The 26,890-nt window shown below is 43.3% G+C and overlaps 1 protein-coding gene across 2 annotated transcripts in view; it reads left to right on the top strand.

Moving 5' to 3' along the window:
• The first annotated feature begins 10,399 nt into the window (after positions 1 to 10,399).
• LOC144672663 (5'-AMP-activated protein kinase subunit gamma-1) overlaps positions 10,400 to 26,890 on the top strand; it is a 49,999-nt gene continuing 33,508 nt past the window's right edge. The window contains exon 1 of one of the 2 annotated variants that reach the window (XM_078534539.1): positions 10,400 to 10,557. Coding sequence is in view for 1 of the 2 variants with exons in the window: in XM_078534538.1 (XP_078390664.1) it covers positions 10,501 to 10,557 (57 nt within the window). In the remaining variant the exon portion in view is untranslated. The remainder of the gene's footprint in view (positions 10,558 to 26,890) is intronic. The other variant, XM_078534538.1, reaches the window with a different exon arrangement.

The following is a 26,890-nucleotide window of genomic DNA, read 5'->3' as shown; positions in this document are numbered from 1 at the left end:
CCAATGTCATTTCGCGTCGGCGAGCGGGCCCCGCCCCCTTCTCGCCGACGGAAAAATTCAGCCCACTGTTTGGCTTAGCTTCTTCTGGGTAGGTGTAACATCTTATCATCTCCTTGAAATTCAAACTACCCTAATTTACCTAAAAATGCAAATTTTCCTTACACCTCATTCTAAAACTTCAGCCATGTTTATGTATTTAATATTTCAAACCTAGCTTCTTGTTGATAACTCAAAACCTCCAGACCAGCTGCCTCCAATTCAATTAAATCCCCCCCCCCTCCAACACACCCAGAAACTGTCCAAACCCCACTATTAACCTACTTTCAAAATAAATCACAATAGTATTATGAGAATTATTACACTTTCATGACAGTGTGACACCACTGGCTTTAAGACTGAGTTTATATTTGCAAATGATCTTAAAACCGCAGCTTCCAAGTAATGGTAACACTGGGAAAGTGGCTATTATTACGAAACAGTACATCTAACACTTTTTCCCGAATGACAAGCATCATATCTGCTTACACACACATTTCCTATCCAAGAAATGCAGCTAATTGGAACTGAACAGGGAGAAAATATACCACTCAAAAACTAGGAAGTAGGAATAGTAAAACTCACCAATAAATACTCCAAAAATAAACCATTAGAAACAGGTATCAATAAAATTAAGAGAACACAAATTCACAGTCAGTTTAGAGTTACAAAAACAAAGGGGCCATTGGGCCAGAGGTGGTTGCATTCTGGAGAACTGACTTGTTTACTGCTCAGGAATGTGAGTCATGTGCTTAAGATGTGGGGGCATGGTGACTGAACAGGAGACAGTAAAGTAATTATATTAAATCGCTCACCAAATTGCATACTTGTATGTTGTAAGCATAAGCCCCAAAAAACACCACAAACCATCCCGTAAAACCAATGAACTGAGAAGAGACAAACAGGATTCAAACTGAAGCCTGGGGAATTAGGGCTCCATTCTTAATAAATAGCAACTGCTTGGCCTCTAAAGGACTTAGTTACCTGGTGACAATGATAAAAGGACTTTTATTATGTTAAAATATTCCACTCAATGTGCTTTCCTTATGAAATAGCACATAATCCAATTTACAACACAAAGGGACATCGGCTGTAACTGCAAATGTTAGAAATCTTGTCTTGCAGATGATGTTGGTCCCATCACACTTTATTTAAATTTTGTGTCACACTTGTGCTTTTCATGTCAGTTGTGGTTCAAAAGCAAGGCTGACACTCCAGTGCACTAGCAAGCGCTGCATTGTTGGAGGTGCTGTCTTTCAGATGAGATGCTAAACAGAGAGCCCATCTGTCAGCTCAGATGGATCTAATAGGGTCCTGTGGCATTCCTTTGAAGAGCAGGGGGCTTATCCCCAGTGTCCTGGCCAATATCACTTGAGCAACACTCTGAAAACAGGCGACCTGGCCATTATTATATTTTTGTTTGTGGGATCTTGCTGTGCGCAAATTGTTCTCTGCATTTCCTACATTACAACAGTGACTGCACTTCATTGACTTCAAAGAACTTCATTGGCTGCAAAGCACTTTGGGATGTCCTGAGGTTGTGAAAGGTGCTATGGAAATGCAAGTCTTTCTTTTCATACAGTAAAAAATTTAGACAGGAGAGGCAAGCAACATAATAAATGAATGCAGGAAAAGGTAAGGTAAACTTTCAAAAGAGAATTACTAAGGATGTGTGAAATCAATGAATCCAGAATGAGCAGCCGACGAAAGGTACCAATAAAAACAGTGAATTAATTAAATCCCTTAAATAACTTTTCTGCACCATCTTAAACTCTTGCAAGCAGAGTTCATCTTGGAAATAAGGTTTGCAACCTTAAATGAAAGTTGCAACATTTACGCGAACATTACTTCCCCATACCTTCCCTCTTTTAAACGTTTGCAAGCTGAGGCATGACAGCCTCTAACAAGCTTGGAACTTGGCTTCATACCATGTTCACTGTCATCTGAAAGAAATTGTAACAGGGCACCATACTACAGCTTCCAGATCTATGCAAGTGGCCTCAAGATGCTGAGGAGGCAGTCTCCAGAAGAGATGTGAGGGTGTGTGTGAGAGAGTGAGTGGTGATGTCCCTTGAGCTGGCAGTGAGTGAGATGCCAGTGAATGTGTGATGGGCTTGTGAGTGTGAGAGTTTAGAGTGATGAGATGGTTGCCTTACCCTGGCAGCACGGATAAGATCATTCATCCTCTTTCTGTACTGGATGGCAAACCTCTTCTGTGCAGCGTTGGCACTGACCATCACTGCCACCGCCTCCCAAGCTGGAGTGGTGAGACTGATGGGCCTCCTGTGGCCAGAGCGGGGGTAGAGGACATTGCGGCGGGCTCCACGGCATCCAAATGGCATTCCAGGAATGCGTCACAGAAACTGCAGTCTTCTTACCTTTTGGGGCCATGTCTTCTGTGCAGCAGACCTGGGCTGGAAGCATTGGGAGCTGTGTGCATAGCTGCAGTTCAAATATGGTACCTGGTGTGAGGAAACGTGATGGTGTAGCGGGCAAATCGGAGGAAGCCCACCAGCGAAATGGCATGTTTCCCGTGACTGCATAAATAACGAGGCAGGAAGGGGATGGAATAGCATGAAAACCCTCCATTGTGGCCAGTGGGTAAAACGTTTTACATATCTGTTACTGCACTTAGTGCAATTCTGGGATGATTCCACCCTTTGCCTTTTAGGGATAAGTATGGTCTTGTATAGCGCAACTATTTCTTTAACTGCCTCCCATGTTTGTAAGTTTATCTGTTAACAATTTAGCCCAATTTACTGTTTTAGTTTATGTTCATTCTTTCAAAGGCAGCTTTACTGATGTGTAAAACTTTGGTTTGTGACTCTCTTCTTCTATTCAACTTCAGCATCAAATCCAAGCATGTTATGGTTACTGTTTGCGAGATATTCTTTTACCATCAGATTGTTAGCTAGTTTTGACAGATCTAAATCCAGAATGGCCTCTTACCTTCTTCTAAAACATATGGATCCAGAAAACTGTCCTGAATACGCTCTAGAACCTTGTCTATGACTTGGGCTGTTCCTCTCCCAATCTGTGAAAATTAAAATCTCCCATTCTAAACATTTTGCTTTTTCTAGATGCTACTCTAATCTTTGTATTTATGCACCCCCATACGACATGACTACTAACAGCAAGCCTATAGACAGCTCCCAGCAGAGTGCTTGTCAGCTGGCCATGTACCAGCAAGAATTCATTCATTTGGAGGGACCCGTTCTCTGCCAACAAAGGGAATATGTTCAGGCCTTCCACCTTTTTTGAATTACCTGGGAGCTTGGGGAGGTTATAGTTCCCAGTTGCTTTCTCCATGGCAACGCCTTAGCCAATCAGAGTCAACTTACCAACCAACCAGCACCCCTTTCTCCTGCTGTGTAAATTGGAGTGATGGTTGGAAATTTGGCATTCTTGAGTTTGTCCTGATGAGTGCAATATGAAAACCTTCAGCAAGATGTCTCTCTTTTCAACAATAACAAGAAATAAAAACATAAAATGTTGGAAATAGAAGGGTAGAAGTCCTCCTCATGAACATCTGGGGGCTTGTGCCAAAATTGGGAGAGCTGTCTCACAGACTAGTCAAGTAACAGCCTGACATAGTCATCCTCACGGAATCATATCTTACAGATAATGTCCCAGACACCACCATCACTATCCCTGGGTATGTCCTGGCCCACTGGCAGGACAGACCCAGCAGAGGTGGCAGCACAGTGATATACAGTCGGGAGGGAATTGCTCTGGGAGTCCTCAACATTGACTCCAGACCCCATGAAGCCTCATGGCATCAGGTAAAACATGGGTAAGGAAACCTCCTGCTGATTACCATATACTGCACCCTCTCAGCTAATGGATCAGTGCTCCTCCATGTTGAACACCACTTGGAGGAAGCACTGAGGGTGGCAAGGGTGCAGAGTGTATTCTGGGTGGGGGACTTAAATGTCCATCACCAAAAGTGCCTCGGTAGCACCACTACTACTGACCGAGCTGGCCGAGTCCTAAATGACACAGCTGCTAGACTGGGTCTGTAGCAGGTGGAGAAGGAACCAACAAGAGGGAAAAATATATTTGACCTCATCCTCACCAACCTGCCTGCTGCAGATGCATCTGTCCATGGCAGCATCGGTAGGAGTGACCACCGCACAGTCTTTGTGGGGACAAAGTCCCGCCTTCACGTTGAGGATACCCTCCATCATGTTGTGTGGCACTACTACCGTGCTAAATGGATTAGATTTCGAACAGATCTAGCAACTCAAGACTGGGCATCCATGAGGTGCTGTGGGCCATCAGCAACAGCAGAATTGTACTCGAACACAATCTGTAACCTCATGGCCCGGCATATCCCCCACTCTACCATTACAATCAAGCCAGAGGATCAAACCTGGTTCAATGAAGAGTGCAGGAGGGCATGCCAGGAGCAACACCAGGCATACCTAAAAATGAGCTCTCATCTTGGTGAAGCTATAACACAGGATTACTTGTGTGCCAAACAGGATAAGCAGCAAGTGATAGAGAGAGCTAAGCAATCCCACAATCAATGGATCAGATCTCTGCAGTCCTGCCACATCCAGTCGTGAATGATGGTGGACAATTAAACAACTAACAGCTCCACAAATATCTCCATCCTCAATGATGGGGGAGCCCAGCACATCAGTGTAAAAGATAAGGCTGAAGCATTTGCAACAATCTTCAGCCAGAAGTGCAGAGTGAATGATCCATCTTGGCCTCCTCCAGAGGTCCCCAGCATCACAGATGTCAGTCTTCAGCCAATTCGATTCACTCCACGTGATATCAAGGAACAGCTGAAGGCACTGGATACTGCAAAGGCTATGGGCCCTGACAATATTCCGGCAATAGTGCTGAAGACTTGTGCTCCAGAACTTGCCGCGCCCCTAGCCAAGCTGTTCCAGTACAGCTACAACACTGGCATCTACCCGGCTATGTGGAAAATTGCCCAGGTATGTCCTGTACACAAAAAGCAGGACAAATCCAACCTGGCCAATTACCGCCCCATCAGTCTACTATAGATCATCAACAAAATAATGGAAGGGGTCATCAACAGTGCTATCAAGTGGCACTTGCTTAGCAATAACCTGCTCACTGACGCTCAGTTTGGGTTCCGCCAGAGCCACTCAGCTCCTGATCTCATTACAGCCTTGGTTCAAACATGGACAGAAGAGCTGAACTCCCGAGGTGAGGTGACAGTGACTGCCCTTGACATCAAGGCGGCATTTGACTGAGTGTAGCATCAAGGAGCCCTCGCAAAACTGGAGTCAATGGGAATCAAGGGGAAAACTCCTTGCTGGTTGGAGTCATACCTAGCACAAAGGAAGATGATTGTGGTTGTTGGAGGCCAGTCATCTCAGCTCCAGGACATCACTGCAGGAGTTCCTCAGGGTAGTGTCCTCAGCCCAACCATCTTCAGCTGCTTCATCAATGACCTTCCTTCCATCATAAGGTCAGAAGTGGGGATGTTCGCTGATGATTGCACAATGTTCAGCACCATTCGCAACTTCTCAGATACTGAAGCAGTCCATGTCCAAATGCAGCAAGACCTGGACAATATCCAGGTTTGGGCTGACAAGTGGCAAGTAACCTTTGCACCACACAAGTGCCAGGCAATGACCATCTCCAACAAGGGAGAATCCAACTATCGCCCATTAATGTTCAATGGCATTACCATCACTGAATCCCCCACTATCAACAGCCTGGGGGTTACCAATGACCAGAACCTGAACTGGACTAGCCATATAAATACTGTGGCTACAAGAGCAGGTCAGAGGCTAGAAATTCTATGGAGAGTAACTCACCTCCTGACTCCCCAAAGCCTGTCCACCATCTACAAGGCACAAATCAGGAGTGTGATGGAATAATCCCCACTTGCCTGGATGAGTACAGCTCCCGCAACACTCAAGAAGCTTGACATCATCCAGGACAAAGCAATCTGCATGATTGGCACCCCATCCTCAAACATTCACTCCCTCCGCCACCGACGCACAGTGGCAGCAGTATGTACCATCTACAAGATGCATTGCAGGACTTCACCAACGCTCCTTAGATAGCATCTTCCAAATCCACGACCACTACCATCTAGAAGGACAAGGGCGGCAGATAGATGGGAACACCACCACCTGGAAGTTCCCCTCCAAGTCACTCACCATCCTGACTTGGAAATATATCGCTGTTCCTTCACTGTCGCTGGGTCAAAGCCCTGGAACTCCCTCCTAATAGCACTGTGGGTGCACCTACACCACATGGACTGCAGTGGTTCAAGAAGGCAGCTCACCACCACCTTCTCAAGGGCAACTAGGGGTGGGCAATAAATGCTGGCTCAGCCAGTGAAGCCCACATCCCGTGAATGAATAAAAAACAAAGTTGGGTGGAAGGGAGCTGTTCGGTGGGATGGGCTTCGCTTGAACCATGCTGGGGCCAACGTCCTAGCGGATTGAATAACTGGGCTGTAGAGAGGGCTTTAAACTACACGGAGGTGGGGAGGGCTCTGCAGGTAGGCTTGCAAAGCAAAAGGATATGGCAGCATTGCAGGGCAGCTATTTAGGTAATGATGCTCAGAGTGTGACAGGAAAGGACAGAGTGTACAAACATTAAAAAACAGCAGTAAATCAGGTCGAAGGGGGGAAAAAATGGTAAAAAAGCAAAATTAATGGATCTTTACTTGCACATAGTATTCAGAACCAGATAAATGAATTAATGGCACAAATAGAGGTTAATGGGTATGATCTTATCGCCATTACGAAGACATATTTACAAGGAGATCAAAGCTGGAAACTAAATATTCAGGGGTATGTGACTTTTTGAAAAGACAGGCAGGAAGGAAAGGGTTGTGGGGTAACTTTGTTAGTACAAGATGGAATAAGCACAATAGCAAAAAATTATTTTGGATTGGAAGATGTAGAATCCATATGGGTGGAGGTAGAAATAACGAGGGGAAGAAGACACTGGTGGGAGTAGTCTATAGGCCCCCTAACAGTAGCTATGCTGCAGGACAGAGAATAAATCAGGAGATAATGAGGGCATGTAAAAAAGGCAGGACATTAATCATGGGTGACTTTAATCTACATGTAGATTGGGAAAATCAAATTGGCAGAGCTAGTCATGAGCAAGAATTCATAGAGTGTATTTGGGACAGTTTCCCAGAACAATATGTTGTGGATCCAACTAGGGATCGGGCTATTTTGGATCTGGTAATGTGTATTGGGGCAGGTTTAATAAATGATCTCAGAGTAAAACATCCCCTAGGAAATAGTGACCGTGACATGGTAGAATTTAGCATTTAGTTTGAGAGTGAGAAACTTGGATCAGAAACAACTGCGCTAAACTTAATTAAGGGTAATTGTAAAGGAATGAGGGCAGAGTTGACTGAAGTGGACTGGGAAAGAGTTTAGCAGAAAAGACAGTTGATGAACAATTGCAGACATTTAAGAAAATAGTTCATGACTCACAACAAAGATATATCCCAGTGAGGATGGAGAATTCTAGGAAGGGGATAAACCAACCATGGCTAACCAAGGAAGTTAAGGATAGTATCAAATTGAAAGAAAAAACATACAATGTGGCAAAGATTAGTGGTAAGCCAGAGGATTGGGAAACTTTTAAAAACCAATAAAAATGACCAAAAAATAATAAAGATGGAGAAAATAAACTTTGAGGGTAAACTAGCAAGTAATATAAAAATGAACAGTAAGAGCTTCTTTAAATATATAAAAAGGAAGAGAGATGCCAAAGTGAATATGGGCCCCTTAGAGAATGAGGCTAGGGAAATCATAACGGGGAGCCAGGAAATGGCAGAGGGGTTGAATAAATACTTTGCATCAGTCTTCAAGGTAGAAGACACTAATAGCATTCCAAAAAAACTAAATATAGGGCAAAAGTGGGGGAGGAAATAAATACAATAACTATCACTAGAGAAAAAGTACTAGGGAAACTAATGGGGCTAAAGGCCGATAAGTCCCCTGGACCTGATGGGCCGCATCCTAGGATAATAATGGAAGTAGCTACAGAGATAGTGGATGCACTGGTAGTAACCTTCCAAGAATCCTTAGATTCTGGAAAAGTCCCAGAGGATTGGAAAACTGTCAATGTAACACCATTATTCAAAAAGGGAAGGAGTCAAAAAACAGGTAACTATTTCCCAGTTAGCTTAACATCTGTCATTGGGAAAACGTTAGAGTCTATTATAAAGGATGTAATAGCAAAGCATTTAGAAATGCATAATATAATCGAGCAGAGTCAGCATGGCTTCATGAAGGGGAAATCATGCCTGACAAATTTATTAGAATTTTTTGAGGAGGTAACAAGCAGAATAGATAAAGGGGAACCAGTAGATGTAATATATTTAGATTTCCAAAAGGCATTTGATAAGGTACTGCACATAAGGCTACTTAATAAGCTAAGAACCCATGGTGTTGGGGGTAGTATATTAGCATGGAAAGAGCATTGGCTAACTAATAGAAGACAGAGTTGGGATAAGGGGGGAATTTTCCGGGTGGCAACCTGTAACTAGTGGAGTGCCACAGGGATCAGTACTGGGGCCACAATTATTTACAATATATGTTAATGACTTAGATGAGGGAAGTGAATGTACAATGGCCAAGTTTGCAGATGACACAAAAATAGGTGGGAAGGCAATTGGTGAGGATGACACAAAGAGTCTACAGAGGGATATAGACAGGTTAAGTGAGTGGGCAAAAACTTGGCAGATGGAATATAATGTGGGAAAATGTGAGGTTATGCACTTTGGCAGGAAGAATGGAGGAGCTGAATATTATTTAAATGGAGAAGGACTGCAGAAAGCTGCAGCACAGAGGGATTTGGGGGTCCTCATGCGTGAATCACAAAAAGCTAGTATACAAGTTCAGCAGGTAATAGGGGAGGCAAATGGAATGCTGGCCTTTATTTCAAAGGAAATGGGGGAATGGAGCATAAAAATAGTGAAAGATTGCTAAATATATGCAAGGCACAAGTTAGACCATACCGAGAATACTGTGAACAGTTTTGGTCCCCTTATCTAAGGAAAGATCTACTGGCATTGGAGGCAGTCCAGAGAAGGTTCACTAGATTGACCCCAGGTATGGAGGGATTTTCTTATGAGGAGAGGTTGAGTCGGTTGGGTCTGTACTCATTGGAGTTTAAAAGAATGAGAGGCGACCTTATTGAAACATATAAGATTATTAGGGGGCTTGACAGGGTAGATGCTGAAAGGTTGTTTCCCCTTGTAGGAGAGTCTAGGACTGAAGGGCAGAATTTCAGAGTAATGGGTCACCCATTTAAGACAGAGATGAGAATGAATTTCTTCTCTCAGAGAGTTGTTAATCTGTTGAATTCTTTACTGCAGTGGACTGTAGGAGCTGGGTCATTGAGTTTATTCAAGGCTGAGATAGACAGGATTTTAATCAGTAAGGGAATCAAAGGTTATGAGGAAAATGCAGGAAAGTGAAATTGAGGATTATCAGATCAGCCATGATCTCATTGAATGCCAGAGCAGACTCAACAGGCTAAATGACCTACTTCTGCTCCTACATCTTATGGTAAATACTCAGCAGATGTGGCAGCATCTGCGGTGTGAGAAACAGTTAACATTTCAGATTGTTGAGCTTTTGTTAGAATTGGGAAAAGTCAGAGAGGTAATGAGTCTTAAGGAAGTACAGAGGCAGGGAAATGGGGGGAGGGGAGGAAAGAACAAAAGTGGCCGGATACTTAAATGACAAACGACTTAATGGTGCAATACAAAATGGACCGATAAAGGGACAAATAAAGAAACAAAGGATGTGTCTAGAGGAGGTGTAAATGGCAGATTAATGACTAGCTCTCATCTAAAAACAAAAAACAGGAAATAAAATTGGGGCAGGGGCTCCAATCCGAAATTGTGGAACTCGATGAGTTTAGAAGGCTCGGCTGTGGAGTACCTAATCAAAAGTTGTTCCCCAAGCTCACGACGAACTTCTAGTAACAGTTCGGAGGGATGCCAACGGCAACAAGAATCGGAGCAGGAGCAAGGTGGAGAATCAAAATGACAGGTGAACGGAAACTTGGGGTGGCGGGAGGAGGGCAGTGGTCATGCTCGCAGATGGAACGGAGGGCTTTCGCAAAGAAACATAGAAACTAGGAGCAGGAGTAGGCCATTCGGCCCTTCGAGCCTGCTCCACCATTCATTATGATCATGGCTGATCATCCAACTCAATAGCCTGCTCCTGCACAATGTGGATTTCCAGCGTTTTCTGCCCCCTGCCCCACTTGCAGCTTTCCAGCCTCTTGCAGTGAAGCAGAGCAGAGCTGGCGCCTTCAGGATGTCGGGGCCTGCAGGCGGCGCTAGCGGACCCTGGGCGCTGCCCCGGCGCTGCGAGCTGCTGCCCATCTTCCTGCCGTCGCTGGGCTCGGCTCGTTGGTTAGCGGGCGCGGAGCGGAAGCAGTGGGATGTGGACGGAGGAGAAGAGGGGAAAGTCCGGAAAAGAGTGAATGAAAACGGAGGAAAGGTTGGGGGTTCAGGCAGTGATCAGTGGAGCAATGGAGTCGGTAAGTGAGATAAGATCCGATCGGCAGAAAGCGGCCCTCCCTGTGACAGTGGGCGTCACCTTGTTCTACAACATCAGTGTTTTAAACAGTTCAAGTTTCACAAATGAGTATAATATAAATGACCTAATCGTGTTGTGACCCAATTGCATTCAAAATATTCGATATAATTGGCAGTTGTGTATTATTTAACCCAATTCTGCCTCTCTCAGCCCTGCTGTTTGGGACCGGTCATTACTTATGGAGCTGGGCGAATCTCTGGTTGGGGAGGAAGGCGACTAAGATTTGCTGTCGATAGCCATAAATCGACTAACCACTGAGACATGTTATGCCAAATAAGGCAAGGATGAACAATACAGGATTTTAGCCTGAAGGGAGGGAAGGAAGGTAAAACTCCTATAGGCGATGACATGAGTGCAGTTGAGTCAATGTGGACTTTGAAGGGCTAAATTGTCATTTCTTGCTCCACAATTCCATCGAAACCATTAGCCCCTCGTTTCCTGCTCTTCGACCGTAACATTTTTAAAAGGTGGCCGGTGCGCAACTCCCGTTTAGCTTTGGAAAAGACCTTCTGGAGACAGTGAAGCAAATGTTTTTTGTTTGCTTCCTGGAACTTGAGTATTATCCTTCCCTACTGCAGATACATTTATATAACGTATTTATTGATGTTTGCTTTCATGCTCTGTTCAGTCTAAAATTAAAGCAACTATTGTAACTATTTTGAATACACTATAACAAAACGATTCCAATTGGAAATGGGGTATTGTGTAATGTTTCGTTTGCCACAATGTAACCTGTTAAACAAGGTCTTGAGTATAGTAACAAAAAACTCTTGAACAATTTATCCTTTACCAAAAGCAAATGGTTACCTTGGGGGCTTTAATTCAGTAATTCTCTATCAGAAGCCAGGGATATAAATAGCAAGTATTAACATGCTCTGTGAATGACCAGTCGTGTGTGTGTCTCTCTCTCTCTCTCCAACAAGCCCATGAAACATTGCAGGCAGGGAGTTTTATTCAGTGTGCATCATCTCAAACTGTGGGATTTGCTGGGAGTTGTAATTGTATTAACCTGAGAGTGATAGCTCTAGGAAGAATATGAAGTCAAACCCAAGCTCCTTGCAGAGGCCTTGAAAGGAAAATGCCCTTTGACACTTTTTATACACAAAAATAAGTTCTGCGGTTTTCTTAAATGTATTTTTAACCCTTGATGATGCACACCTTATTTTATGACCTTTTTCTCTTATGGGTTGCAATTGCTGATTTGCATTTGCTTTTAATGAGTAGTTGTTTTGTACTACTTAGGTTATCGTTCCTGTTTGCTGTTGGCATTAATATGTTTAGTTCCTGATTTTTCTTCTTAATAGGAAATTTGACAAGAGGTATGAGGTGTAATGCTAGAAACGCAACAGACTAGAAATGCATGTAGTCATACCGTATATGCGTCATTTTCATCTAGTACATCAATTGTGCGCAGATATTACACCCCAGACATCCGCACTAAAATGTAATCTTGAAATGCCACATGCTTCTGATCTGCCTGAAACTTTACAAATACTTTTCAATTTGTGCAGCTTCTTCACCAAACAATTAAGCTATAATTGATCTGAAGCCCTCTTTGCTTAACAGTTGGGTTTTGTGGCCTTAAATTATGCTTCCCACATGCCCCCTCCTAATCTACTTCATCTGACCCACCAGCATAACCTTCTATCCCTTTCTCCCTTATGTTTCTCTAGCTTCCCCTGAACTACATGTGTGCCATTCACTGCAACCACTTCTTGTGGTAGCAAGTTCCACTTTCTAATTACTCTTTAGGTAAAGAATTTTCTGCTGATTTCTCTTAGATTTGTTAGTGACATTTTATATTTATATATTTTTTATTCGTTTACGGGATGTGGGTGTTGCTGGCTGGGCCAGCATTTATTGCCCATCCCTAATTGCCCTTGAGGTAGTGGTGAGCTGCCTTTTTGAACCGCTGCAGTCCATGTGGTGTAGGTACACCCACAGTGCTGTTAGGGAGGGAGTTCCAGCATTTTGACCCAGTGACAGTGAAGGAATGGAGATATAGTTCCAAGTCAGGATGGTGCGTGGGCTTGGAGGGGAACTTCCAGGTAGTGGTGTTCCCATGTACCTGCTGCCCTTGTCCTTCTAGGTGGTAGTGGTCGAGGGTTTGGAAGGTGCTGCCTAAGAAGTTTTGGTGAGTTGTTGCTGTGCATCTTGTAGATGGTACACACTGCTCCGGCTGTGTGTAGGTGGTGGAGGGAGTGAATGTTTGTGAATGGGGTGTCACTCAAGTGGACTGCTTTGTCCTGGATGGTGTCCAGCTTCGAGTGTTGTTGAAGCTGCACTCATCCAGGTAAGTGGAGAGTATTCCATTACACTCCTGACTTGTGCCTTCTAGATGGTGGACAGGCTTTGGGGAATCAGGAGGTGAGTTACTCTCCATAGAATTCCTAGCCTCTGAACTGCTCTTGTAGCCACAGTATTTATATGGCTAGTCCAGTTCAGGTTCTGGTCAATGATAACCCCCAGGATGTTGATAGTGGGGGATTCGGTGATGGTAATGCTATTGAACATCAAGGAGCGATGATTGGATTCTCCCTTGTTGGACTCTTCTGCAATCACATTTCAATGTTTCCCTGCGTTGCAGGTACCAACCATTTTATTTTTTTCTGTTTAAAAAGTCTTGCTAGGTTTTTCCAGACAATAAACCAGAAACTTTAAAGCACCCAAAATTGCCTCTGGGCAAGCTGCTCTAAGTATCTGGATTTGCCAACTTCTATTCCACGAGGGGAAACAATCTGTGAGAGGACAGAAGTCCATCTGAGTAGCTGAGCATCTGTGCTGCAGACTACTTGTGATCATGAGATCAGCTAATAGTCTAAGTTTCTATCCCTGTGCAGCAAAAAAAACGATGTGAAATATCTGAAGTCAGACAATACTACAATTCTGAGGAAATTTATGGCTTTTAACTTGGACTGATGTGCCTGAAATGGCAAAACTTCTGCTGTGAAAGGTTAAAATTGAGTGTAAAGAATAAAACTTTGATCTGTAAATACTAACTCGCATCAATTTAATAGGATAAAATGTGGAACGATTCCTGTTTCATGGAGTTTAACAACAGCCTTAAAGATATTGGTTCACCTCTTCCCATGTGACACATGAATACGTGAGGCTGACTGCAATGGAATTTTGAGTCGTTCTGAATAATTCAACCAACTCCTGATTAAAATTCATTTCAATAAAAGGCACTAAATTCTTGTGAATGCAGCAGCACAAAAATCTGGCTACCTTTAATTTACTTGGTTGACGGGTTGTGCCAGTTCCAAAGGATCCCTTGCCCCCGAGCCCATTTGTTTGTTATTCATGAGAAGCTTGCGTTTATTAGAACATCTCAGTGTTTTTGATGTTTGTGGAGCATTGCTGCAACAACATAGCGACACTGAATTCAACTGCTCTTCACCGTTATTCCTTTTGGAAATGTTGATTGAGTCACCCCTGGCTAATGACCTGTGAATATTTCTGTCAGCTGTGAAGGGGGCGACACAATTCTGTGGATTAGTCGAAGAGAGTGATGCGGTATAACTGATGGGAGCCATCCCCTAGTTTAACTTCATGATTTTACACATTAACTATTTGTTTTAGAACCATGAAGTGCATGAATTTAAGTGTGCTTGTACTAATTTTGTGTGTTGAATTGCTATGTTAGGATATAATTCACCATAATAAGCATTGGCTCGTTTAGAGAGGATGTGTGGTTACAACTTGGAAGAATTATGTGACTGCATTTGTGTTCTTGTCTAAAGTTATTGCCAGTAATCCTTGTAATTATAATTTAGGATTAGCAGTAGTTATTCAGATCCTTTCCCTTTAGTTTTATAATATATATTGTATATACACGTGCACACACACACACACATGTATTTTATATATATACCACATCCCTTTCATGAATCCCACAAAATTCAGTTGTGTTGTCCAGAACTTAATTATTCACCTCCCATGAAAGATTAAATATTGGTAAAACTTGCAAAAAGAGAGGTGGAATTTCTGTCTCCATCCCTTCTACCCTATCTGAAAAAGTGCCGTGAAAGGAGAATCTTTTGAATACTCTGCCACTTGAATGTTTCAGCATTGTGAGGGGGAAAGCTGCAGATACGTTTCATTCTCGCGTTACTGTTTAGTAGGGGAGATTGACCTCTCTCTCTGGACTTATTTAAAGGACCACACACACAAGTGCTGATTGCAGGTGTCCTGCTATCACAAGTTTCGCCCATTAAGAACAGACAGGAAAGTTCACTAGAAGTTGATTGGTGGTGTGCCAAAATGCAATTAGCACAGTTATACAGCGGCCAGTGTGCAGTGTTAGAGCTGCACCGCCACCTCTTTCCACATGGCCTTCTTAACCACTCTGCTTTTTGTGCTAATGCTCAGCAAACAATGGCTCTCAAATATTAAATGTGTGGTATGAGTGCTAGAAATGTCCTGATCATTTGGCTCTGGACCTATCCAGTACATCAGTGTCTTTTTGTGGGTAAATTGCCTCCAACTGCATGACAGGCAAAATGTGCTGCAAATGACTCCGTAGATGGAGAGAGAAAGATTGTAGACTTGAAACGTTAACCTTCAGTTTCTCCCTCTCCCTCTCTTTCCCTCCCTTTCCCCTAAGATGTTGCTTGACCTGAGTGTTGACAGCATTTTTTGATGTTTATTTCCAATTTCTGGCATCTACAGTATTTTGATTTATGTTTTGTTCAATTTAGTGAGTTGCACAGGGTTAAACAAACCTATTCTGACTAATTCAGAAGCTCTTATGATGCATCCCCAGCACTTGCTCAGCAACATGACAACAGTTTCACACTTGTCAGTGCTTTGTAAAGGTTGATAATCACATGCAAATCCTTTTCCATGTTTAGGAATAGGCAACCATTTATCATTGCGTGTCATATTTTTGGTTCTGGTCTGAATAATTTTATATTCATATTAAAATCTATCTTGAATAGTATCAGTCTCCCTTACCCTGCCAGCTGGCCAGCATAGCTTGCAGTCATTTCCAGATTTTATGATGCATACAAACCAAGTATCCTCTCCAGTATTATTTATAAATGTACTAAATGGCAGGTCACCCAGATCAGATCCTTGTGAACTCCACCAATCTCTGGTTTTCTTGCACTGTCAACTGTGGCTCGGTTAGTAGTGCACTTGCTTCTGAATTGCAAGGTCCTGGGTTCAAGTCCCACTCCTTGAGCACAAAAATCAAGGCTGACGCTCCAGTGCAGTACCAAGGGAGTGCTGTACTGTCAGAGGCGCTGTCTTTCAAGTGAGATGTTAAACTGTTTGTCCTCTTAGGTGGATGTAAAAGATCCCATGGTACTATTTTGAAGAAGAGCAGGGGAGTTCTCCCTGCTGTCCTGGCCAATATTTATCCCTCAATCAACATCACAAAAAACAACAGATTATCTGGTCATTATCATGTTGCTGCTTGTGGGAGCTTGCTGTGCGCATGTTAGCTGCCGTGTTTCCTACATTACAGCAGTGGCTCCACTTCAAAAGTACTTGATTGGCTGTAAAGCACTTTGAGACGCCCGGTGGTCATGAAAAGCACAATATAAATGCAAGTCTGCCTTTCTTTTCACTTGTCGCCACTTTGAGCTCTGCCAGTTTTCGGTACAGCTTGCTATTTGCTATTAATTTTGTGAGCTTTCGTCCTTTTTATATGAACTTCTCAGACCTTTCAATGAACTGCCTTATGAAAATCCATGTAGGTTTTAACCACTGGATGGTTCTTGGGTGCAAACTTATTTACCCTCTCTGAAGGATCCAGCAGGGTTATCAAGTGTGAGCATTGCTTATAACACCACACTGCCTCATCTTTCAGAATGCCCCCCCCACCGCAGGTATCAGTGCGCCGGCAGGGAGGGCCATGCTCATTGGGGACCCCTCCCCCCATTTTCCAAGAGTGTCATTGCTGTAGAAAATGTTTTTAGCGCTGTACAGTAACACACCAATAGTAAGCCAACAAATCCATGAAGTAAGTAATGTACAAAATTCCTGAGCCACTCTCCATGGCATACCAGGCAGACTTCTGCCCCCAATTGTGAACATCCATGCTTTCAATAAAGGTTAATAGTATCTAATATACTATTACATATTCCCCCTCCTGTCAATATTAGACTAATTGCTTTATCATTCCCTGGTGCCTTTTTTAAATTGAGGACCATATTCACTACCTTCCAATCGTAACCTGTAGTCCTCATTAACAGTGGCTTTTTGTGCTGCACTAGTCCAAATGAGCTTTTGCCCTTGAAGCAGGATTACTTGCAGAGGGGAAATGGTTAACAGGTGCTGGAGGAAGTACTTTTTTTTTTGTTTTTAACAAAATCAGCTACCATGTGTGTCCTAAGCAAGCCAAGAAACTATTGTGGTGTTCAGATGGTGATTGTGTGTTCTGGTATGTTGCGTTCTTTTAGTAAGTTGACAATATTCTGTTGTAAGAATTAACTGTTCAAAGCAAAATTGTTTTCTGGTACATCTTGTGTGAAGATGAACACCAAGATTATATGCGTGATACTAAACTGCAACTGGTGATGTGCAGTTTACAGCTCCTTCAAATCCACTTCATTATTCATGATGGGGGTGGGGGAAGAAAGATTTCTCCAGTGTGTTGTTCAGCCCAAGAACAGTTATTGTGTAGCTCACTCAGACAATTGCAGGTTGCACCATGTCGTTCTGCTCAGTATGTCTGTTTATTATCGCAAACTGTCATCTTGTGTGGCCAGGCTGCAAATGACACAAGACTCCTCCTCAAAGCTGCTTTTAGACCATGTGTGATCTATGCCAGCACTGCCAGTTGCTGATGCCTGGGTCTTGGGCAGCTGGCTGCCACCTGAAGAGAGACCAACAGGGATGTCTCGCCTTTTTAACTGGGCCTTCCTGGCAAACCAGGTCGAGTGAAGCTGTCAGATTTATGTTCGAGTTGCAGCCAGCTGAACAAGATCTGTGCATCGAGAGGCAGTGGTTCCACTTCTGGCCTTGCGCCATGTCAAGTACCTTCAGTATAACTCCACGATTATAAGCACGTGACTAACTTTGTCATTGAAAGAATCCTTTGATCTCATCTGAACTTCTTTGTGTCAGCTGCAACACTCTGTTTACAACAATGTGTTTGTCCTAGTTTGTGCCTGTGTTGCCTGGCTCTGCTGTCATTGTGCAACTTGAAACAGTGCTCAGGCTTGACCTTTTCTAATCCAGAGCACAGATAAAATTCTTAGAGGCCTGGAAAGGGTAAATGCTAGGAGGATGTTTTCCCCTGCCTGGGGAACCTAGAACATGGGGGCACAGTCTCAGAATAAGGGGTCAGTCATTTAGGACTGAGATGAGGAGAAACGTCTTCACTCAAAGAGTTGTGAATCTTTGGAATTCTCTCACCCAGAGGATTGTGGATGCTCAGTTGTTGAGCATATTGAAGACTCCGATTGGTAGATTGTTGGGCACTAGGGCAATCGAGGGATGTGGGGATAGTGCAGGAAGGTGAATTTGATGTACAAGATCAGCCATTGAATGGCAGAACAGCATGAGGGGGCCATGAGGCCTATTCCTCCTCTTTCTTATGTTTCTGCACTTCTACGAAGATCCCTCCCATTCACCTCATTTCAAGATTGATGATACCAAAGTCTTTCTAAGCCTTCCTCATACTCCAGTCACTCTGTTCTGCTGAAAGGTCACAGACCTGAAACATTAACTCTGCCTCTCCCTTGCTCTCAGTTCCAGCATTTTCTGTCTCTATTAATTGATCATTCTTTCATCTGCTGCTTGTGGGGCCATTCTGAGTGCATATTGGCTGGCAAGTTTGCCAACATAACAGCAACTGCATTTCAAAAGCGACCCATTAACACATCATTGCAATGCCCTAAAGCTGTAAAAGGCACAACAAAAATGCTATTTCTATAGACAGATAGGAATCCCATTCTTTCACTTCGAATTGGACAGACTATTGCCTGGTCTGAGCTGCCCTGAGCTATTGCAATAATAAGGACCTCAGACTAAAGTCCTTGAGTATCCCTCTACTAAACCAAGCTCTCCATTTTAACAGTGATCCCATTAATTAGAGGAAGTGGGGCTGTGGTGAAACTCCTCGTATACATGACTGTCCATCCTTCAAGGGATCTCAACGCACCCAGGCAGTCGGCAGCTGTTCAAAATCATCCGAGTGCATTCAGCACACCAGTGAATCGCCCAATGGGTGAAGACAAGTCTCCCAGCAGGAGAAGGGAAAAAAAGACAAGTTACTGATTAGTGTTGCTTCCTCTAGACATGACAAACCAATGAAAATTTCACCTCACTAGAAAACACTGGAGTATTGCACTGAATTGTACCACGTTGTACCATGGGACAAGGCATCTTGTGCATAAAATGTAGTGAAATACTGTTGTTTGCAATTTGAACATATGAAATAAGGCAGATTCATTCTATTTTAAACCCTGCTGGGGGGGTGTCATGAGGAAACTTTAGCAGAAAATAAAATATTGATTTTCTAGAGAAAACAAGTTGATCTCCATTCAGCACTTTTAGGAAAGAACATTTCTGAGATACTGCACACTCAGTTATACTTATGTCACTGTGTACCGTTTTGATTGAGTCTGGCAATAGTTGCTACTGGAAACCCAACTGACTGCATCTGGACCCCTTTCATGGACCTCAAAAGAGGTTGTTTTCTATTTATCTATGTAATTAAGCTAACTCAAATATTTATTTTTCCTTTTTTAAACATTGTCGCTTGCTAAGGTCCTATGGATACCAGCAGTCCATTATACCTTGTTCATTTGACCATCTTTACATGCAATTTACACATTATTTAAGTGGAGAGAGATTGCAGAACTCTGCAGTACAGAATGACCTGGGTGTCCTGGCACGTGAATCACAAAGTTAGTGTGTAGGTACAGTGGAAGGCAAAGTTGTCGTTTATTGCAAGTGGAATGGAATATAAAAGTAGAGATGTTTTGCTGCAATTGTACAGGGCATTGGTGAGACCACATGTGTACAGTTTTGGTCTCCTTATTTAAGAAAGGATATAATGTGTTAGAAGCAGTTCAGAGAAGGTTCACTTGACTGATTCCTGGGGTGGGGGGTTGTCTTGAGGAGAGGTTGGACATGCTGGACCTATATCCATTGCCATTGGAGTTTCGAAGAATGAGAGGTGATCTTATTGAAACACACAAGATCCTGAGGGGGCTTGACAGAGTGGATGCTGAAAGGATGTTTCCCCTTGTGGGAGAGACTAGAACTGAGGGACTGATTTCAAAATAAGGCGTCTCCCATTCAAGATGGAGATGAGATGCCTTTTCCTCAGAGGGCCCTGAGTCTGTGGGACTCTTCCCCAGAGGGTGATAGAGGCAGGGTTATTGAATATTTTTAAGGCAGGGATAGATAGATAGACGGACGGACGCTTGACTAACGAGGGAATCAAAGGGTATCGGGGTAGGCAGGATAGTGGCGTTGAGGCCACAATCGTATTGAATGGTGGAGCAGGCTTGAGGGGCCAAATGGCCTGCTGCTCCTAATTTGCATGTACCTTTTGGCTATTTAACTGCAATGTGTCTGCGTCTCTCAATGCTATTTACTATTAGTTTCCTTTTAGTTGCCAGACTTCTTTTTCCCTTAATATCCAGTTGCATATTCTGTTCAATCACATTTGATTCTGAGGGTCCGTTTGTATATTTATATAGCAGTGGACTGCACTGCCATATACCATCATAAATTGGCAGTGCCACAACTTGCCGATCAATGATTTTTTTTTTCTCTCGGCAATAGTGATACCACAGGGTCATCTGGCACTTGAGACTGCAGCTGGTCTTTCTCAAAGATGTCTGACAGTGGCATTCTTTATACTAATGAGTTAATGCCTTGCCCCTCTGTCGAAGAGGGTTCAGCAGTGCAGTCGTGATGTGCCACACAGATTCCACAAAGTGCCAAATTGCGTGAAACTTAGCATCACAGCAGCCCTCATGATATTCTCTGATAGACCAAAGCCTTTGAGCTAATGCTGTGTTTAGGAAAATACTTTAAATGTTCTCTGAATGGCACTGCTAGATCATGTAGTTTAATTATTCCAGGTTTCTTCATGGCATTGATTATGTTTGCTGGGAGACTCTCGTTGACTTTTCTAAGTTTGGTTATGGTAACTTGGCTCGACCGTAGAAAAATCATGAGCCTATGGGTTGGATCTATATCCTTTATAGGTACAGTGCATTGATTTTGTTGCAAGTATACCAATGACAAAGAGAATGTGTTGTTAACGGTTGGATTTTACTGCAGTGTAAGGCACTCCCAACATGAAGAACAGGGACTGCTGCCTGTCTTTTATGTGCCTGATTGATTGTTGGCACAGAAACATCCACTCGCTGGTGTGATTGTGGGAGAGGTGTTGTCTTTTAAACAGAGGTAGCCATTGTCTCACTCTTGTATCCTGAGGTAAGCTTGGAGATTGGGTTTCAATTCAAAATGGCTCCCTTTCCCATCATTCCTCTCGGCCAGAATCTGTTCAGGGGCAGGCGTTTCTCTTCATGGTAGTTAAGTGGACCAAATCCCAATAGATTTTGTTGATAGATAAAACTGGTTTTGTCGAAATAGTAGCTGACTTCAAGGAATGAAGCCGTACCTACCTCCTCCATTGCAATGAATCTGTGGGAACAGACGCAACGTTTTAAAAAAAACAACAAACTTTGTTCCTTGCTGAGGGCTCAGTGACTCTCCTGTAACTGAACTGAAGAAGTTAGACTTCTTTACAGCCCTTGCTTCAGCTGCCATTTTGTTTGATGTTTGCTGTAAAATTTAGAGTTAGCAGCTAAAACAAATTCTCTGACCTTGTGTGGCTTCTCGATTGGAAGGCTCCAGGAAGTCTTTGGGCTGGGGAAACCGCAAACATAATAGCAACGGAAAGTGAACTGTTTCTCAAATTTCAGCTGAGATATGTTTAAGAGAGGGCTTAGAAATGTACAGGCCCACTGAATTTTGGGGCACTGTTCATAAGACTGTAAGGAATAGGAGCAGGAGTAGGCCATTCAGCCCATCAGGCCTGTGCCCCCATTCAATAAAATCATGGCTGATCTGATTGTGGCATTAACAGTACTTTATTGCACCCCCCGCCCCCGGCAAAATAACCCTTGGGTCCCTTGTCAATCAAAAATCTGACTAATTCAGCCTTGATTATATTCAATGACCCAGCCTCCACTGCTCTCTGGGGAAGAGAATTCCACAGACTAACGACAGCCTGAGAGAAGAAATTTCTCCTCATCTCTGCCTTAAATCGGAGACCCCTTATCTTCAAACTGTGCCCCCTAGTTGTAAATTCCTGACAAGGAAACATCTTCTCCACATCTACCCTGTCAAGCCCCCTCCATATACCCAGTATATAGTTAACTATACACCAGCTTGTTCACCATCTCTCAGTTCGAATTCATGTTCCCTTTTTAGAATAAGTAATCTCCCCTGACCAGGGTTGCTCCCAAGAAGCAGTTGACTCAGACACTGCTGCCTCGGTGCACTATCTGGCAGCATGGTATAATGGGATGAACAATGGGATGCCTCCCAAAGGAATCAATGGCGATTTCTAAGTTGGGCTCGGATACGATATAGCATGCTTGGATCGATTGTAACATCTGCTGCGGCTTTGATTTCTTCTGATGTATTTCAGCATTGCCAGCTCAAGGGGCAGCACTGCAGAACATGGAGGAGGATGGAGCTGATCTGACTGCTTCCTCTCCTGTGTTCTTCTTTATCTCGGATAGCCAGTGGTGCAGGCAGCCTGGTGTGTGGGTTCAATCTTCAGTTAGCCCTCCTGAATATGAGTAGATTTGCTTGACACCTGGCCTGCTATTTCTCACCTAAGTTGTCCATATTCCGTTCAATTCTCCACACCTTGTAAACACCAAACAAACTCATTGGTTCTATCAAAAAACAGTTTGCCCTTGCAAACTGGACATAACCTAAGAAATAGGAGCAGGAGTAAACCATTTGGCCCTTCGAGCCCGCTCTGCTATCAATTAGCTGATCTTTACCTCAACTCCGCCTTCCCGCACTAACCCCATATTCCTTAATTCCTTTAGTGCCCAAAAATCCATTGATCTCCCCAGCTGAGCCTCTGCAGCTCTCTGGGATAGAGAATTCCAAGGATTCACAACCCTCTGAGTGAAGAAATTTCACCTCATCTCAGTCCTAAATTGCTTGGCTTACCAGCCAGGAGAAACAACCTCTCAGCATCAAGCCCTTAAGAATTTTATATGTTTCAATAGGATCATCTCTCATTCTTCTAAACGCCAGGGAATATAGGCCTAATGTACTCAATCCCTCCTCTTAGACAATCCCCTGATCCCAGGAACAAGTCTAGTGAATCTTGCACTCCCTCCTCCCTTGGGTAAGGAGATCAGAACTGCACACACTACTCTCCTGTCCAGGCATGGCCTCACCGATGGCCTGTATAATTGCAGTAAGATGGTTTTACTCTTATACTCCAATCCCATTGTAACAAAAGGTAACATACCATTCGCCTTCCTAACCGCTTGCTAGGATTCATTCACAAGGACACCCAGGTGCCTCTGCACATTTCCCAGTCTCACCATTTTAAAAAAAAAATTGGGTTTTTTTCACATTTTTCCGACCAAAGTGGATAACTTCACACTTTGCCACATTATATTCCACCTGCTATGTTCTTGCCCACTCACCCATCCTGTCTATATCCCTCTGCAACCTTTTGGGGTCCTCTTCACTGCTTACTTTCCCACCTAACATTGCATTGTCAGCAAACTTGAACACATCACACTCAGCCCCTTCAAATCCGTTAAGGTTATCAGGGTCAAGAACTGCTGAAGTCCAAAGAGTTGCCCCTGATGTCGCATGTACGTACATATGAATTTGGAGCAGGAGTAGACCATTCAGTCCCTCGAGCCTGCTCTGCCATTCAATAAGATTATGGCTGATCTGATTGTGGCCTCACTACCTATCCCTGATAACCTTAGGTCCTTGACTAACAAGGGAGTCGATCTACCTCTGCCTTAAAAAATATTCAATGACCCTGCCTCGACTCTTCTCTGGGGAAGAGTTCCACAGACTCTCAACCCTGTGGCAGAAAAAACTTCTCCTCATCTCTTTCTTAAATGGGGGGCCCCTTATTTTTAAGCTGTGTCCCCTAGTTCTAGCCTCTCCTACAAGGGGGAAGCATCCTCTCAGTATGCACCCTGGCACGTCGCTTGAGGATCTTGTATGTTTCAATAACGTCACCTCTCATTTTCCTAAACTCAAATGAATACAGGCCCAATTTGCCCAACCTTTCCTCATAAGGCAGTTCCCTCATCCCAGGAATCAGTCAAGTGAACCTTCTCTGAACTGCTAATGCAATTATATCTTTCAAATAAGAAGACCAAAACTGCACACAGTACTCCAGATGTGGCCTCACTAATATCCTGTACGGTTGCAGTAAAACTTCCCAACTTCTATATTCCACTCCGCTTGCAATAAATGACAACATTTGAAAACATTTCCTAATCACTTGCTGTACCTGCATAATAACGTTTTGAGATTCATGTACCAAGACACCCAGATCCCTCTGTACCAGAGAGTTGCAGAAAATTTGCAGAATTTATGAAGGAGAGAAGGATTGTTATCGGTGCGGGGGGTGGGTGCAGGAGGGCGAAATTCCTGGATTGAAAGGGTGTGTAGTATAAAGTGGATCTCCTTCCAGCATGTGAGAATTTATTGGAATTTCTGATGCCCTGAGTGATTGCCCACAAGCATCCTAAAAGATGAAACCTCTTGGATTATGGTGGAAAGTTAATTGCAAAGTATATTTAAAGCATTTTTTTCTGATGCTGTATATGCATCTGCACTATATCCTCGGAGCTGGGAGCAGTTTGGCTAAAGCATCAGCATGCTGTGCTGAATGTCAGCATTTCTTTCTTTTAAACAATGTCATCAATTTGTGTAAGACTTTATTACATTTGCTTTTCTTGGCAAGAAGGAAATGATACTTTAGTGCCTGAGATCAGACGTCGTAAATGTAGCTCCTCTTATCTGCATAATTAAGTCTTTCTCGCTTACATCGGTAAGGCTGCGCCTCTAAGATGTCACATCCGCAATAAGTTAATGGAACCAACCAAAGACAGCTTTTCACTAGCCAAGTCTCAAACGTAACTACTTACCCGCAAGTAATCACAAATCACTTAACTGCATCACTCGTTTCCCTACCCCCTTAAAAAAAAGTACTGTTCACAAAGTAGCACAAAACTGACCAAATTGCTTTAAAAATTTGCCTTTGATTGCTATGCTGTTTGGAACCATTGACTATAATATGTTTAAAATTAAATTAATGAAATAATAAGCGCAAAAAAAAAACAAGCAACTAAACTTAGTTGTAACCTTAGCCCTGTAACAACTGTTCTGTGTACTGTCTTGCCCAATCTCTCTCTGTCTCTCTCCTGGGGCTCAGCAGGATTCCATTGCCTGCTGTGATTTTCCTGTTGCTATCTCCCAGACTCTGAGCATGTTCTTTTGCAACCTGTGACAGTCAGAAGGCTGATGACATATTTGTGCCTGGCAAAGTGCCTCTCAATCGGCCACTGTAATGAATAAAGTGAGCACAGACTCACTTTATTTTGAAAACCTCCATCGCTAAAATGGAATAGATAAAGCGAGGTTCCATTATGGTAAAGTGAACTAGTAGACGTGTTCAGCCTATTAGGACGTGTTTAGTCTACTAGCAAGGAGTCCTACTTGGAGGGGACCTTTTTTTTTTGAGAATTCTGCATAACAGCTATGAGGGGTGTTGCCGGGAACTGGGTGTGTACTTGCACAGAGAGACAGCTTGCTCAGTTAATCTCTGTATCAGAAGTAAAATTACAATATGCGCAAACTCCCAGCTTAATTTGTGTCACCAGCAATCATGCTGCCTGCTGGCCATCATGACCTCCCAACATCTAGCTAAGTACCACTTTCAGTTGCCTAGTTTCCAGCCCAACACAGATAAACCCCAGGCCCAGGGCTTTTCACATCTCAGGCTGCAGTAATAATGCATAATAATAGTGAATGCAAATAAAACAAAGATGTGATTAAAAACAGAATACAGCAGCAATTACAGATACAGCCCAGTGAGAGGTACAGTACACAGCAGCAATGTTAATGCAGCCAGACCCTGCATCTCCCAACCCCTCTCTTTCCCATTCCTGCCTCGAAGTTTTGGGTTCCCATCAAGGCCTCAGTCCCCAGCTATTCCAAGTGTAACAAGACCATCCGCACTTCAGCTGCCCCTCTGGCACTCCCAAGAGATGGCTGAGCAAGATCACTCCTGTGGATGGCAGAGCTTTGGCTCCATGTCCTTGTGAAAAGGAGAGAGTAAGACAAAATACCCGAGAGGCCAAGAGGGACACGATTAGAGGAAGATGGAGATGCAATATTTTCCTCTTTTTTTTGTCCATAAGCAGAACCACAAGAGATCCCCTACATTTAACACATTGTGCATTTCTTGTTATAAAACAGCATATGCTTTGATTTATCAAGAGCAGCACCACAGGCAATAACTAATATTCAAAGCTGTTATTATACTAGTAGGAGCCGTGCATTGTGTAATGTGAGCTGATTGTACGATGCTTTTATTACCGTCAAAATGGGATAGACCAAGTGTGGGATGTTCCTTTTTATCTGTGCGGCATTGATGGTAACACAATAACTCCAACAACAAATTTAATTGTCAAGCTGTCGGCCCACGAACTTTGGTGCAATGTGTTAGCAGCTTTGACGTCATATTAAACAAGATGTCTGATTAAACAGAGTGGAACCAAGGTGAGTGAAACAAAGTGATACAGAGGACCCTATGGTAACTGAGAATGGTAACTGGCTAATTGGTTATTCAACATAGGTGCAAGCAACGGAGCAACATCTCTAGTATGTCATCAGTTTCTGCTGTTTTTAACATGGAACTCACCAAGGCACAGACATTTCAAATACGTTTAATGTCCACTCTTTTACTGAGTTCCCAATCTTGGCTTCATTTGCTGTGGAGAGGAGATGAGGAAAAACCAGCCACCTCGACAAAAGGAGCAAAAATCATCCCTGAATTGCTTATGTGTATCCTTCAGTAACAGAGCAATAGTAGTAAAAGGCAGAGAGTCTGGAACCAGTCACTACACAGATGGCCATGCCATTACTTGCCATTCTGCCACCATTAAGTGTTGCTGCAAAAGTTATCATGCAAATCAAACCCATTGTTATTGTTCTTAAGCTGATTCATTGAATGGTGATTAATGAGTGTGGGCTCATGCAGTTATGTAAGATCTATTAAATTGCTGCGT

The sequence above is a fragment of the Cetorhinus maximus genome, chromosome X (assembly GCF_964194155.1).
Source record: "Cetorhinus maximus chromosome X, sCetMax3.hap1.1, whole genome shotgun sequence".
NCBI lineage: Eukaryota > Metazoa > Chordata > Chondrichthyes > Lamniformes > Cetorhinidae > Cetorhinus > Cetorhinus maximus.
Note: the sequence above shows the minus strand (reverse complement) of the source record. Positions and strands in the feature narration are given on the sequence as shown.